Source organism: Bidens hawaiensis, unplaced genomic scaffold (assembly GCF_021521415.1).
Source record: "Bidens hawaiensis isolate Kalapana, Puna unplaced genomic scaffold, B.hawaiensis_p1.1 tig00010069_1, whole genome shotgun sequence".
In the NCBI taxonomy this organism is placed as follows: domain Eukaryota; kingdom Viridiplantae; phylum Streptophyta; class Magnoliopsida; order Asterales; family Asteraceae; genus Bidens; species Bidens hawaiensis.
The window spans coordinates 91,230-106,821 of NW_027491760.1; the positions used below are offsets into that span (position 1 = coordinate 91,230).

The window sequence follows — 15,592 nt, forward strand, 5'->3', positions numbered from 1 at the left end:
GTATTCGAATTCGTCGGCCTGTTGTACGGAACGCAAGCGTTCGTCCAATTCAGCCTGGAATTCCTTTTGTCGTGCCTCCGCCCATGCCTTGACTTCATCGAGAGTTTGGCGGGGGAGTCTTCGTTTCTCAAACTGGGTATCGGTGGATCCCAGTAAACGATCATTTACTGCACTTGCCCCAGCTTTGGTAAGTGGGGTAGTGTTCGTAAAATTTACTTCACTTGCCCCGGCTTTGGTAGCCGGGGTAGTGTTCGTAAAAACTGTGTTGCCGGTATTCCCCCCAGTAGCTGGGGTTGTGGTTACCGGAACTTCTCTAACCATCTTTGTAGAAGTTTGAAAAAACTGGAGAAAAATAAAGTTCTAGCTTTATGCACGGATGGCGCCAATGAAGAAACACTAACCGGACCCCAGACAGATTACTGGTAACCTGGGGGTTGGATAGCTGTTTCCCACGAGGGGTTAGACCCTTGGAAGATGGTTCTTCTGATAACCTGCAAAACAGACACCGTGAGCTCGTCACTGAGAAGGGGGGGGTTCCTCCTTGTGACCACCCTCCGGCGTGAGAATCAGACTAGATTGCTCTTTAAATATAAAAGTATATTAAGAGATTGCTAGAGCAGATATCAGGTATAATATGATGATAATGTAGTAAGATATGTTGTGTTTAGATGATCATACCATTTGGGGTATTTATAGCCGAAGGTAGGTTTCCAAGGAGGTATGGCCGGCTGCAACAGTGTTCCTGTTCATCAACAGTAGCCTACGCACGTGCCCTGCTGGTAGTTGGTGGGTAGGCAGCGGCTGATAGCGACCAGGCCTGCTGTATACTATTCCCTTTCCACCAACTGCCGGCTACGCACGTGGTATGACAGTAGTTGGTGAGTAGGCAGCGGCTTAATAGTGATACAGTACAGGAGCATGCTGCTCGCCATACTGTATCAGTGAGCTGTCGTATCCCTGATCAGATCTTTCGCCCATACCTCGTCAGGTACAGTAAAAGGTCCTTCAGTATACAGACTGGCTTATTTGGGCGGGAGTATTCCCCCTCCCGCCTCTGTGCGGGATTGCTCCCGGCTTTGCTCATTCCTTCAGGTGACACTGAATGATCGAGAGCTAAGTACCTAGTGCGTGTAGCCATGCTGCGCGGGTGGCCTTCCCTCATGGCTTGTATCCGAGGCTGCGGGAACAGGCGGAGTCCTTCACCATGGGAGGCATTTCCTGCGGGACCAGCTTGCATACTGCGCGTAAGGACGTCACGTCTCTGAGCATGGTTGGTCCTGCGGATCCAGTTGGTCTCTGCGCAGACGTCCCTGTTTAAGGTGAGTCTTGCGGGTCCAACTGGGCTCTGCTGGGACCTACCTCTTCAGTATTCAATAGCTCGAAAATCAACATATCGAAGTCCCATGCCAAACTAACCGTTAAGCCTGATCAAAATAAGGTTTCTTACCTCAAAACCGGTATTCACTTATGAACTTTTACCAGCAACACTCTTGGATGTCATCGAAAACAAGTCTTGAATCAATTCTTAGAAGCCAAAATTCTCGGTTTCTCTCTCTCTAACCCTCTTTTTCTTTCTAAAACACACATTCTTGGTGAAGAACAATAGAATAAGGTGTGGTGGATGAAACCTTTTTTTTTGTTTTTTCAGAACATGTTATTTTTGATCATTTTAGCAAGCATCCATACAATAAATAACTCTCTTATTCATTAACTCCGTATGCTACATTATATTATACAAATAATAATAATCTATAAAAAAAAGCTTCTTATGAACGTTTTTAAGTCATTTTCATTAGACTCAAATACGTCGGGAACTACAGTTCTTTTTTTACGTATTTTCAACGAAAAAATTATCTTTTTCTAGCATTGAAATACCTTAAACTAAAATCCGAAAAAGTTAACATACGTACTTCACTTTATACACATTTCTATATATGCCTTGTGCATTTGACCATCTTTTGCAAGGGCGAAGCTTCATTGAGGCCCGGGGTGCCCCACTGTTTTTTCCGTAGTAGTGCAAATTTATCCGTTTTCGGCCGAAAATTTTTATACGTAGTGTAAGTTTAGTCTTTTTCGGCCGAAAATTTGAGCCCGCCCCCCCCCCCCTTGTTTGTGAACTTTTGTATACATTTTGAGCTACCCCTCGATGCCTCAGTCCAAGCTTCGTCATTGATTTTTTGTTCACCATATTTTTAACTTTGCACTTCCTCAACATCACCTTTCAAATCCCTTAGCCCCACACGCCCACACCCTTCCATCCCACAAAAGACAGACCCATACAACCCCTTCGAACCCAGTGTTCGTCTTATATAAATTCCAACCATCTTCAACAACATCAAGACAAAAAAATGGACAAAATACAACACAACATCATCAAAGTAAACGGCATCAATATGCACGTAGCCGAGATCGGTGAAGGCCCCGCCGTGCTTTTCGTCCACGGCTTCCCCGAAATATGGTACACTTGGCGTCACCAGATGCTGTTCATGTCCTCCAAAGGCTTTCGTGCCATCGCACCCGACCTTCGTGGGTTCGGTGACACGGAAGCACCACCTTCTACCACAAGTTACACCGCGTTCCACATAGTAGGAGACTTGGTGTCCTTGCTAGACCATTTTGGTTTGGACAAGGTTTACTTGGTTGGTCATGACTGGGGTGCTATTATATCATGGTACATGTGTTTGTTTCGACCGGATCGGATCAAGGCTTTGGTGAACATGAGCGTTGTATGTACTCGTAGGAGTCCATTAGTCACACCAGTGGAGCAGATGCGACAGATTTATGGTGACGATTTCTACGTTTGCAGATTCCAGGTGAATATTATTCAACAACTTTATTTTTTCTTAGTTAAACTTAATCCTTAGTATCAATCTTATAATCTTATAATTAAGTAGTTTGTATATATATATATATATATAGAGAGAGAGAGAGAGAGAGAGGGTATTTTCTTTCCCGGTTGTCAAATTTTCTCATTGTGGTTATATTCGCTTATACTAATATTAAGAATAAGAGAAAGATTATTAAGATGATTATTTGTAGTGCTTGATGGAGTATCTATAGGTTTCGAAATGTAGAGGTTTTTGTTCACCCGGAAGCCAAAAAAGAGAACTTGTTTGATTCTATTTTTTTATTGTTGTATTTATGGTTCTTTAATGGTAGTGTTAAAATTTTTGATGGTTGGACAGAGTGAATCAAAAACCTTCTTCTTAACATGTAAATGTTTTTTGTTTTATTCTGAGTAAACTATTGACTAGTCGGATTTATAGTCTCAATAAAGTTGTGTTTAGAAAAAAAAATATATATGATGAGTAACTATATATAACTAAGTTGTACATGCATAAGACAGATCTGTGAGCTAGCTCAAAATGCTTTTTATCTATGTTATTTCAAGTTTTGTATTGATAGTAACAAAACGTCATATCAAAATATAATAATAATAATAATAATAATAATAATATATCTAACTTCAAACATATCTTGTAATTGTGGTTTAGTGATAGAAGTATTAGGTTCTCTAATTGAGACCCAAGTTTAATTTTTATTTTTGATATTTTATATGGATATTAGTAATATAAGATTTGAGCTAGGTCTTACGAGGTTATCAGTTTAATCTCGAACTTATCTTAGTTTTCGTCTCATCGTGTGTTATGTTAGAGAGTTCTGCTATTGGGGTGGCACAACGACTGCCAAGTGGCAGTTAGCAGTATGGTTTACTGGAAAAACCCTCAAACCAAACTCTAAAACCTGCATGAGCCCGGTTAAGACACTAGTATTTTTCACTTTAAACTATAATTTTTTCTTTTATCTTTTCTTTTAACATTAAATAATATATTTTCATCACTATTCTATCATCAATATGTCACCAAGTAGCTATGTGTTCATAACTAGATAATGTTAATGATTTACTTTTATTTATTCTGAGTCCCTTTACAAGTTAGATTATGGGTTAAATTCTTATAAGTGCAAAGTATATACATAATTTTATTGCTAAAAGAATGATATCTATAACTTACATGTCCGGTTTAATTGTCATCATTTTACTATTTTATAGTTATTAAATTTATATTATAGACATTACATAAAAACTTTAGTGTCAGTTGGGAAATAATTTTTCACCTTTTTGAAAGATAGAGAAAAGTCACATCTTTTAATGACAACTATGGAAATGCAAACGTGTAAAAGATGAAGGTTGTTTAAACGCGAGGGGCAAGCCCATGTACTATGTTTTTACAACCACACACCTATATACATACTAGACTGGTCTCACGTGATATGACGGGGATAAAAATTTTTGTAATCATCTAACAATTTGGATATTCAATGTTCGTTTGAAACCATGAAAATGTTTAAACCAAGAAAACATTCTTAAAATGATCAATTTTAGGAGAGAGACTCTTGATTTGGCCCGAAATTATAAATCTTTCTCACAATGTCACTCCCAAAACTAACAAAGGCGACACTTTTGGATTCGCGCCTTTAGATTTCGTAAGCCTCTAAGAAAATGCCACGTGTAATATGTCTGACCCACCATTTACTTTTCTAAGCAAATCCATTGGACCCGTTAAATTTGGTAGTAAAGCCGTCTACGTGAAAACCATCACCTCCATGATGTTTCATCTTGTTTTCATCCCCTTCGTGAGTTTTCCAAAAAAGTTGAGAATCATGTTTTTTTGAAATTCATTTGACCAAACGAATTTCGCGTGAGTTTTATCTTTGGAGACGTGGATCCAAAATTACAAACAAAAGGTACAAAAGCACGCATGAAATAAGCTAATTACGCATTATGCAATGATAATTGCGCATCAAGAAAACTTATTACACATGAAGAACCTAATTACGCATGAAGAAACATCATTATGCATAAATAAAATTCAGCAACTTATAAAATAGTAGCGCATGCTTTTTCTCATCTATATACAATTATGTCCGCGTTTTTAAAGTGAAATCAAGGGTCGTTGTTCCCTCCTACGCTTTTACACGACGAGGGATTATTGTATTGTATCATTTACCTTTATGTGTGTATGTGCGCACACACATAGGAGTTAGATATACTTGGATCAAAAATAAAAAGAGAAAGACTTGCGATGACATTTTCGTAAGTACGCGGATAGCATAATGCACAGCATAATTCCAATTAGCTTAATTAGTTATTATTATGCGATAGTTCACAAATAACATCATAATTGTTACGCTAATTGTAAAGCTACAGTGTAAATTATTCTTGTAAATTATATCTTAATTGCGATTATGCTAGTTGTTTTTTTGAGTTTTTGTGTATTTAAGGTATTCACATAACTACCAAATTGTCAGTGTGTTTTCATCCCCTCGCTTCGCACGGGTTTTTCATTGTACTTCAACCGCTCCCTATACATATCAGATTAGAATAAAACCCCACTTGGTTGTTGAAACTATATCAAACAACGGAGAAAAAGTTTTTGGTTATTTCCATAAGTAAAAAATTTTAACTTAATGTTATACAATGTATAAAAATATGTTGCTTCGAATTGTACACATGGTATACATGCACTAGTAACATTTGTTACACCATGTCAAAACAGTTTGTTTACTATAGAGCTAGGAATGGCCAACTAATCTGTTATTTTATTTGTTTGAAAGCAGCTCCATAAATACATGATTAAATTCAATTCAAGTGAAATCGATTTGAGTTAGTAATCTGTTATACATATAAAATTTGACGGCTTTTCTTACTAGCTAAAAATTGTGAATTTACCAATTTGATCAGATAACATATTACACAACTAGCTAATTCAAAAGTAATTAGTCTTCTTCATTATCCAATGTTTGTGATTAGTGCAAATGGTGTTTACAGGAAATTGGTTGGGAAGAAGAGTTTGCAAAAGTGGATACCAAAAAGCTACTGGCCTCATTTTATTTCAAAAGAGTTCCAACTCCCCCAAAGATGCCTAAAGACTTTGCAAGTTCATTTAACCCATCTCCATACACCTTACCTTCATGGTTTACCGAAGAAGAACTCGAGTACTTCGCATCCAAATATCGTGCTACTGGATTCGCAGGACCATTCAACTATTATCGATGTTTCGATCTGTACGTAACCTACCCAAAACTTAACTTTTTTTATTTTTTGTAGTTTGGGTCATTGGGTTTGATCAGGGGACGTTCAAGAGGGTCCATTGACCCTCGAGTCCACAGAATTTGACAGTTTTTAGATACGAAGGCTAGTTTTTTTTCTGAGAAAATAATGAGTTGGGCCCCTAATGGCAGTCGAAATATAGAAAATGACAGGGTCCATTGACCCTCGAGTCCACAGAATTTGACAGTTTTTAGATACGAAGGCTAGTTTTTTTTATGAGAAAATAATGAGTTGGGCCCCTAATGGTAGTCGAAATATAGAAAATGACATTGTGATAACCCTCTGACTAAAAAGTTTATGGTCCGTTGGTGTAATTATTGGTAGTTTGGATTGTAGAAATTGGGAGCTATGCGCAGCATGGACGGGATCCAAGATAATGGTGCCAGTGAAATTCATTGTTGGCGACATAGATTTGATGTACAACATTCCCGGAATAAAAGAGTACATACATGGTGGCGGATTTAAGGAATTAGTGCCGCAACTGGAAGAAGTGGTAGTGATGGAAGGAGTTGGTCACTTCATAAACCAAGAGAAGCCACAAGAGATCAATAACCATATCTACGATTTCATTACCAAGTTCTAAGCTCTACTCAGTGAGTCAAAATGTGTGTCTGTCTGTGTGGGTTTGAAATAGCATTATATATATATAAATAACAATCAAGAAATTAAGCATGAATATCCATTTAGATCTTACCACATATTGTAAACTTTATATAATTTTATTCTGGATATGTGTTAAAAGAAAAGCCAACATAGTTGGTTTGGTGTGTGCAATGGTGTGGTTGACCCAGGTTTTATCATTGTTATGACAAAAGACATTAGTTCTAAATTTCTAATCTATGATAACATGAATTAAGAAAAAACAAAAATAAATAGAGATCAAATACAGTACGATCATGTAAACATAATATAATGATTGCATGTGGAACTTACATAATTACGTTACTGATTTAGTGTTTTGCTACCTAAATTGATTATTTGATTCCATGTAGATTAAAGATTTATGAAGAAAAGGCAGCCCATTAGAAGCCCACTTAAGACGTTTTCAGCCCACTGACCCAATTCAAAAACTGATAACCAGTAACCATAGAGGTGCACAAAAAACCCGAACCTGGAACAGGCTTTTTATACCCGGTTTATAATACCCGAGCCCGTACCCGACCCTACCCGTAGGGTACGGATAGGGTATGCATTTCGGTACTAAAACCCGAACCGACCCGATTTGTACCCGGTAATACCCGAAAACCCGAACCGGTTTCATATCCGGAACCGAATTTTTCAATACCCAAAACCGGGTTTTTCAAATACCCGAAAAATAACGTAAATATACCCGAAAAATACCCCTAAAAAGTGCAACCTCTTAAAAATCTAATCCATACCCAAAAAAAAGTCCGAAAAAAACCCGAAAATAGGGTTTTTTCAATACCCAAAAATAGGGTATTCAAATATCCGGTTTTAGATTACGCGGTTATTACCCGACCCGAACCCGATGCATAGGGTATGGTTTTTAGAGACAATACATGGAGCCGAGCGCGACTCGATATTACAAATACCCGATTTTCCAGTACCTGGTCATACCCGGAACCGAGTATTCGAAAAACCCGATTTATACGCCTCTAACCACCAACCCGTGTTCACCCGGTCTAGATTGGACTGGTTATCAGTTTAGATTTCTGACTTTAAAAACCTAAGGAACCCGAGCCGATAATTACGAAACCGGATAAACCAACCCGAACAACCCCGCTAGTGAGATCCATATTCCCAATGGATAAAATATTAATTGAATAAATGGAAATTGTAACAATTAAGTCTTACATTAGCATCCGCTCCAGTTCAATACTTTTGAGCAGATTCATATGGCTTGTTTGTTAATGATAAACTCACTGGTTCTTGCATTATACTAATTAATTGTTTTAAAACCTTTAACCTGAAAATACTGTCACGTTAAATTTGGAAAACCTATAAAAAAATTAAAAAAAAAAAGTTACATATGGCCTAATTAGGTTATAATTTGCAAAGCAACCTTTGACTTTATAAGCCTAGGTTGGCTTGAACCATGTATAATGATGGCGTTTTGTGCCCATGACACGAATTGCACCGCCTCTGAAATTATAATAAAAATGTTAAAAAGCGTTAACATTAATAGCTTCTAAAGTTTAATAAACTATTATAATTAGGTTGATATGTTTAATCCGTTAATAGATCATTGGATTTAAGTAACAAATATGGAATGTAATCCCAAAGTTTGCAAGGATTTTAGGTGCATCGTAAAAAGAAATTAGTACCAAGGAAACAAGGATCTAAATCGGAGTCTAGACGGCCATATGGGTATTTTCCATAAGGTTAAGGACATTGAATACTATGAAACCAAGCGAGCGAGCTAGATCTGCAAAACTAGCAACGTCGTTAGCATGGTTACAAGAATGGGAAGTTTTCTGTAACATTCCTCCGGCGGGAGAAAAGATATGGGAAAGTGATGAGTAATGAGAGAGTTGAGATCACATAATCCTTTTACCGTTTGTCCCTTTGGAAAGGTCTCCTATTTAAAGCCGAAGGTCTGAAATGTTTATTAAGCCACGTGTCATTGAATATCCAGTTTGTCCTCTCTGTGGCCAACGTAATGCAGATCATCGTACCGCCTGTTTATACATGTTTTGAAGTAACTCGTCATTGTTTTTTAGTTTGGTTGGGCCACACAAAGTAGAAGACAGATGGCTCGATTATATTAATAATTAATAATATATATAAAAGAGAAGTTTGATGACGCCGAAACATGATTGGTCCACTTGACAATGTGTAATTGGATCAGTTTTTTTACATATTCTTTTGTTTTTTTTCTTATTTTTCAAAGTTTGATCATTATATTTTTAATTATTTTTTATGTTTTTTATTTGTTTTATTTTATAAGTTCTGATACCGTAACGAACATGACAGAAACTGACATAATTTGCATAGACTTACCGTATTCTGTTTTAATTCGAGTACTTTAACGAACGGAACATAAACGACCGAATGGCAATTCTTTTTTTAGTTCCAGTTTCGTAACGAACGTGAAAATCCCGACTGAATTTGCATACACTCACCGCCTCAACGCTTGAGTTTTACCAACGCTCGAATTTTACAGACCAATGGCCCCTCATTGGTCCATCTCAATTTTTATAACTTTTTTGCTTTAGTTTCCGTACACTAATACACGTAACCGAAACCGACCAAATTCGCGTCGATTTACCGGCTCAACACTTAGGACCGGTAATGCTTGGGTTTTACCAACGTCCGAATTTACCGACCTGTAAAAACTAGTTGGCTCTAAGTTCGAGGTGATGGCAGGCGGAGAAGGAGCCGTCCGACGGTTTATGGTTGGCCATTTTAGGAACTTTTTAAAAGGAATGCAAGTATTGGAAATAGGTCGGTCAAAATAGCCATATTGAGAATTTTCTCGTTACAAAAACTTAAAAATAGAAAAGAAAATAACTATATTTCATTTAACGACCTTAGTTAAAAATCCCTTTTAATAAAATCCTACCTTTAGACTTTAGTCTACCCCACAAAACTAAATAATAAAACCCTTACCTTATAAAATAGACGGCAATACTTATGCAAGTCTAGAAACCATCGCTCACCTGTAATATAAAACCCACCCTCACAAAATTTAACCAACACACAACCAAACCAACATGGAGAAAATACAACATAACCACATCAAAGTAAACGGCATCAATATGCACGTAGCCGAAATCGGAGAAGGCCCCGCGGTGCTCTTCCTCCATGGCTTCCCCGAACTATGGTACACTTGGCGTCACCAGATGTTGTTCATGTTTTCCAAAGGCTACCGTGCCATCGCACCCGACCTTCGTGGGTTCGGTGACACGGAAGCACCACCTTCTACCACAAGTTACACCGCGTTCCACATAGTAGGAGACTTGGTGTCCTTGCTAGACCATTTTGGTTTGGACAAGGTTTACTTGGTTGGTCATGACTGGGAGTTAAGTGCAGCATGGACCGAATCTAAGATATTGGTGGTAGTGAAATTCATCATAGGGGACTTGGATCTAACGTACAGCTTTCCCGGAACGAAAGAGTACATAAATGAAGAAACACTAACCGAACCCACGGGCAGATTACGGGTAACCTGGGGGTTAGATAGATGTTTCCCACGAGGGGTTGGACCCGGCAAAGATGGTTCTTCTGATAACCTGCAAAACAGACACCGTGAGCTCGTCACTGAGAAGGGGGGGTTCCTCCTTGTGACCACCCTCCGGCGTGAGAATCAGACTAGATTGCTCTTTAAATATAAATGTATATTAAGAGATTGCTAGAGCAGATATCAGGTATAATATGTAATACGAGATAGTATATGATGATAAGATGATCATACCATTTGGGGTATTTATAGCCGAATGTAGGTTTCCAAGAAGGTGTGGCCGACTGAATAGTATTTCTGTTCTACCAACTGTGGCCTACGCACGTGCCCTGCTGGTAGTTGGTGGGTAGGCAGCGGTTGATAGTGACCAGGCCTGCTGTGTACTATTCCTTTTCCACCAACTGCCGGCTATGCACGTGGTTTGACAGGAGTTGGTGAGTAGGCAGCGGCTAATAGTGACATACAGTACAAGAGCATGCTGCTCGCCATACTGCTGTCAATAAGCTGTCGTATCTTTGGTCAGATCTTTTGCCCATACCTCGTCAGGTACAGTACAGAAGATCTTCCCGTATCGTACGGACTGGCTTAGTTGGGCGGGAGTATTCCCCCTCCCGCCTTTGTGCGGGATTGTTCCCGGCTTTGCTCATTCCTTCAGGTGACAACTGAGTGATTGAGAGCTAAGTGCCTTGTGCGTGTAGCCTTGCTGCGCGGGTGGCCTTCCCTGATGGCTTGTATCCGCAGCTGCGGGAACAGGCAGAGTACTTCACCATTGGGAGGCATTTCCTGCGGGAACAGCTTGCGTACTGCGCGTAAGGACGTCACGTCTCTGAGCATGGTGGGTCCTGCGAATCCAGTTGGTTTCTGCGCAAACGTCCCTCTTCAAGGTGAGTCTTGCGGGTCCAACTGGGCTCTGCTGGGACCTACCTCTTCAAGTCCCCCCAGTCCAATGTTCTTCTCATGAATGTTTAATAAAGTGAGGTGAACTTTTGGACTTAAGCAAAGGGTTTTGAAAAGGGTTTTTTAAGGTTTTCCATGGGGATTCTTCCCGCGGAAGTCCTTGTCACTTGCAGAAATTCCCGACTTTCCTGCTTGATCTTTGGGTATGATGCGGTAGGTCTGTAACCTCCTCACAAGTCAGGAGCGTTGAGTCCCACTTGTGTGGATTCTCCATGAGGTTTTGGTAGTTTTGAACTTAGTGATCAATTATGTTAAAACCACCAATTCCATCATGGAGCTTCAAACAATGTAGTTCTCGACGTTCCCGCTATGCGGGGATGTTATTTCCGTTTCCGCAAGCATTGCCCAGAAGATCCTTCTTGGTTTCAATTCCCTGCGGAGCGCTAGGTATGTGAAGGGTTTTGCCTTGACACTGTACCCGCGCTCGTCTTACGGTTACTTTACTTCCAAGGTATTCCTGGCGTTAATTCCCTGCGGGTGCTACGCATGTGAAGGGTTTTGCCTTAACACTGTACCCGCACTCGTCTTATAGTTACTAGGTTGCCGAGGTATTCTTGGCTTCAATTCCCTGCAGGTGCTAAGTATGTGAAGGGTTTTGCCTTAACACTGTACCCGCACCCGTCTTATGGTTACTTGGTTGCCAAGGTAAGGGGTATTTTCCCGCTTACTTTTGAATCTTTTTGAATTTTTGAAATTCGAAGGGTTGGTGAAAGGATAAGAACAGTCCAAACCTCTGAAACGTCGTGCGACGGTTTCTTCTGACTGTGTCAAGACGTGCAGGAAGTTATGGTGACGTGACAGTACCTGGTCATTCCAGACGCTTTTTCAGGCGCGTGGGCGCGATTTTTCGGGCGCGTGGCCGCGAAATTAATGGTACGCGTCCTTTCAACGGCTGTTGCCAGCTTGCTTTTTGCCACGTGTCATAGTTTCATTGCACCTTCGATTTCTCTCTCTTCCGCATTAAATTCATCGCATTAATTGCGATTAGTATATAAAGGGGGAGAGGGTTCTTTGTAATCCACACTTTCACTTTTCTCTTCATCTTCAAAACGATTTCCGGCGAATACTCACCTTTTCAGTCGAGCATTCTCTTGAAATCGTTTTCTTCTTTTATCTGCAAGATGTCTTCTCACGATCTCGAAGCTACAGCCCAGGAGGCTGGGGTGTTCGCCGATGACAAGAGTACTGCTGGCGAGTGTCAGTGTGCTCTGCCTGTCGATCTGTATCAGTACATCGTCAGGAAGTTCATGCTCGAGTCTCTCGAGCCTGAGTTTCCTGAACCCCATCAGACGGTTTATGATGCCCCCAGAGGCAAGATCGGGGTATATGCTGCATTCTTTGTTTATGGGAATCTTAGGTTCCCTTTGACAAAGTTTGTGTACCGTGTCCTGGAGAGGCACGGTGTGCACCTGACCGAGGTGCACCCGATGGCGATCGCGAAGATTCGCCACTTCGAGTGGGCGTGCCGGATTCTGGGCATTGAGCCCTTCGTCGACCGCATGATGACCTTCTACTCCTGGAGGTGCATCCAGGGGTGGTACACGCTGATAACCCGGATTAAGGGTTTGAAGATTTGCGCAACCGAGCGCAGTCTTCGCTCGTGGAAGCGGGAGTTCTTCTACATCTCCGCTCGCGCCATCCCCCTTGCCATGAAATTCAAGAATGGGCAAGCACTTCCCAGCCTTCACGCCTCCAACTACCAGGAGGCGGAATGGTTCTCGAAGATATCCCGAGTCCAATCTCCGGTTTACCGGTTTGCGGAGTCCGGGATGGTGATGCTCGGGATGAGCCGGGTGTGGAAGGATGCGGATGCGCAAAAGATCCTAATCGTCCTTGAATACGGTTCGAACTCTGTTCCTTACGGTATGCTCTGTTTCTTTTTGTTGATTTAGAATCTCTTCTAACTTCTTTCCTGTTTATTTCAGAGGGGAACGACTTGCAGTCGCTCCTGTATCCGCGGGAGGCTGACAGTCCCGCTCGGATGGGTACTCGCGCTCTAGACGAGAACGAGTTGCCCATCCTAGAACAAACGGCGGATCGGTTCGTGGAGGTCTACCCGTTAGGCCACGAGATCCTTAGCGCTAAGCGGCCAGGTAAGGCGCTATTCAACCCTCGACCCCTCAATGTTGAAACCTCTGCCGGAATTCCTCTAATCTTATGTTCTGATGAGGAATCCGCAGATGGTCCTCCGTTGGTGCGGAAGAAGAAGGCTGCCGGCGGGAAGGGGAAGGAGAAGGTGGCCTCCACTGCCGATCCGGTGCCTCGGTCTGACTCAGAGGCCGAGAGCGAGGAGGTGGCGGGGAACCCCGGTGGTGATAAGACCACCGCTCCGGAGGCTGCGACGACTGTCACCTCCGGAGAGCCCAGGATGACAACGGTGAGCGGCGTGAAGAGGCCGGCTCCATCGGGTTCATCCCCGCCTGTCCGCACTTTTAGGCTCAAGAAAACCCGTAAGTACAAACTTCCTTTATCTTTAACTTCATAGCTTTCCATCATTAACACTTCTTCTTTGTGCAGGCGTGGATGTTGACGCATTCCAGGTGGAGCGCGGAGGAGTACCCCCCGCCCATGACGGTAGGCTTGGTCAGCCTACCTGAGGCGACGACCCAGGCGGCTGCGCCGACGCCTGCTTCCGCTGGTTCAGTTGCTCACTCCGTTGAGCCGACTGTTCCAGCTGTGATGTCATCACCGCCGGCTTTCAGTGCCATATTTACCGCATCTTTCACTGAGCCAGCGGTTACTTTTGCTGCGGATTCCGCAGCGGCGACCGCGGCGGCTTTTACCATGCCGCCTCCGTCATCGGCAACGACGGCCGATCCTTCAAGTATGCATGGGGCTTATCGCCAACCTCTGCCTCCTTCCCATCTGCCTGACCTCTTGGATGGATTTCCTTTGGGTTCAGGTGATGGGTTTGGCGGTTATCGGCCTGTTATTGACCCTACAGGTGCGTAGGGTTCTTTTGGCCTATTTCATATTTTTATCATCTTTTCCTAACTGCTTTATGTTTTTTGCAGTGTCGGATTCCAATGAAGTGTATGTTCCACGATGGAACATCCGCCGAGGAACAACCCTTCGCACACCTGTGGAGTGCGTGGAGTGGGCTCGTCACGCAGCTCCCAGTGGTGCGTTGGGGGAAGCCATAGCTAGCTACCAGGAGGGTAGGCTAACCAATGAGCTTCGGGTTCTCCTGGCCCGGATGCAGCCGCGCGTCGAGCTGCTTTGTCGTGAAAACGACAAGTTAAAAGCAGCTCGCCTTCAAGAAGTAGCTCGGGCGCGGGCTGTCCGGGAGGAGAACGTAAGGCTTACCGCAGTGGCTGTGGAAAAGGAGAAGGCCTTCAAGGCCCTCGAGGTTGAAGTTCAGGCCCGACTCGAGGCCCGTTCCAAGGCTGCCCAAGCTGTTAACGAACAGCTTCGGCTGGCTAAGGAAACTGCAAGGAACGCAACCGAGAGGGCCACCAAGGCTGAAGCTGTTGCTGAGCCTCTACGCGTGGAGAATGAGGAGCTTAAAGCCAAATTAGAGGCTCTCCAGCAGGCTCATGATGCCTTGGCGATGGAAGACGCCAAAAAGCTCCAAGAGATCTTGGACCAGAGGGGGTGCTTGACCACACTGAGCGGAAGCTAAAGGGCGTCGAAGAGGCTGCGGCTAAAGAAGTGTTGCTTGCCAACCTCAACAAAAGTGAAGCCGAACGCGCCCGTAACGAAGCTCAAGCTGCCCTCCAGGAGGCTCTGGTTGCCAAGGAATGGCTTCTTCGAGAAGCGTTGTCTCAGGTATGCTTTTCATGTCTTTACGCTTTTCTTTGTAAATAGAAAAGGTTCTGATACTTGTATATTTTCTTTTTTGTAGGTTGTGCATCGAGTCTTCACGGAGACGTCTTATGACGATGCTATGAGCGCAGCCCTCAACGCTTCTCATGAGGATGGGGAAAAGGCCGATTTCCTGCTTGGTCTAGGGTTCGTTGAGAAAGGCATCCCGCCTTCCAACTTCCCTTTATTTGATGTAGATACTGAAGCTGTATACGACCAAGCAGTGAATCAGTATGCCGCCTTCCCGCATCCGGTGGTGGAGAAGGTAAACGAAGTTGCTGCTGATGATGGGCTAGCTATCCTTACAGCTTTCCTTGAACTGCCACGCTCTACTGATGGTGCTGGTCCAAGTGGAAGTGGCCCTGAAGCTTGATCCTGAAGATCCCTTCCCACTGCTAGGATAGATTTAGCTTGTATAGATTTATATTCTTGTAGGCGGGTAGTTACCCGGCCATTCTTGTAATGAATATTATGAAATATAAATCTTTGTGCGGGTAAGACCGCTACTTTCACTGGATTCCTTGCTTTATAAACGTTATATAACTTGCATATTTTAGTTTAAATTAGCAATTTTCCAA

General features: G+C 42.4%; 1 protein-coding gene across 1 annotated transcript; it reads left to right on the forward strand.

The window, feature by feature from the left end:
• The first annotated feature begins 2,348 nt into the window (after positions 1 to 2,348).
• On the forward strand, positions 2,349 to 6,724 carry LOC143534102 (epoxide hydrolase 1-like). The gene is made up of 3 exons (XM_077028688.1): positions 2,349 to 2,813; positions 5,831 to 6,066; positions 6,449 to 6,724. The coding sequence occupies exons 1-3, from the start codon at positions 2,349 to 2,351 to the stop codon at positions 6,693 to 6,695; spliced, it is 948 nt and encodes a 315-aa protein (XP_076884803.1). The 3' UTR covers positions 6,696 to 6,724.
• Positions 6,725 to 15,592: the final 8,868 nt, after the last annotated feature.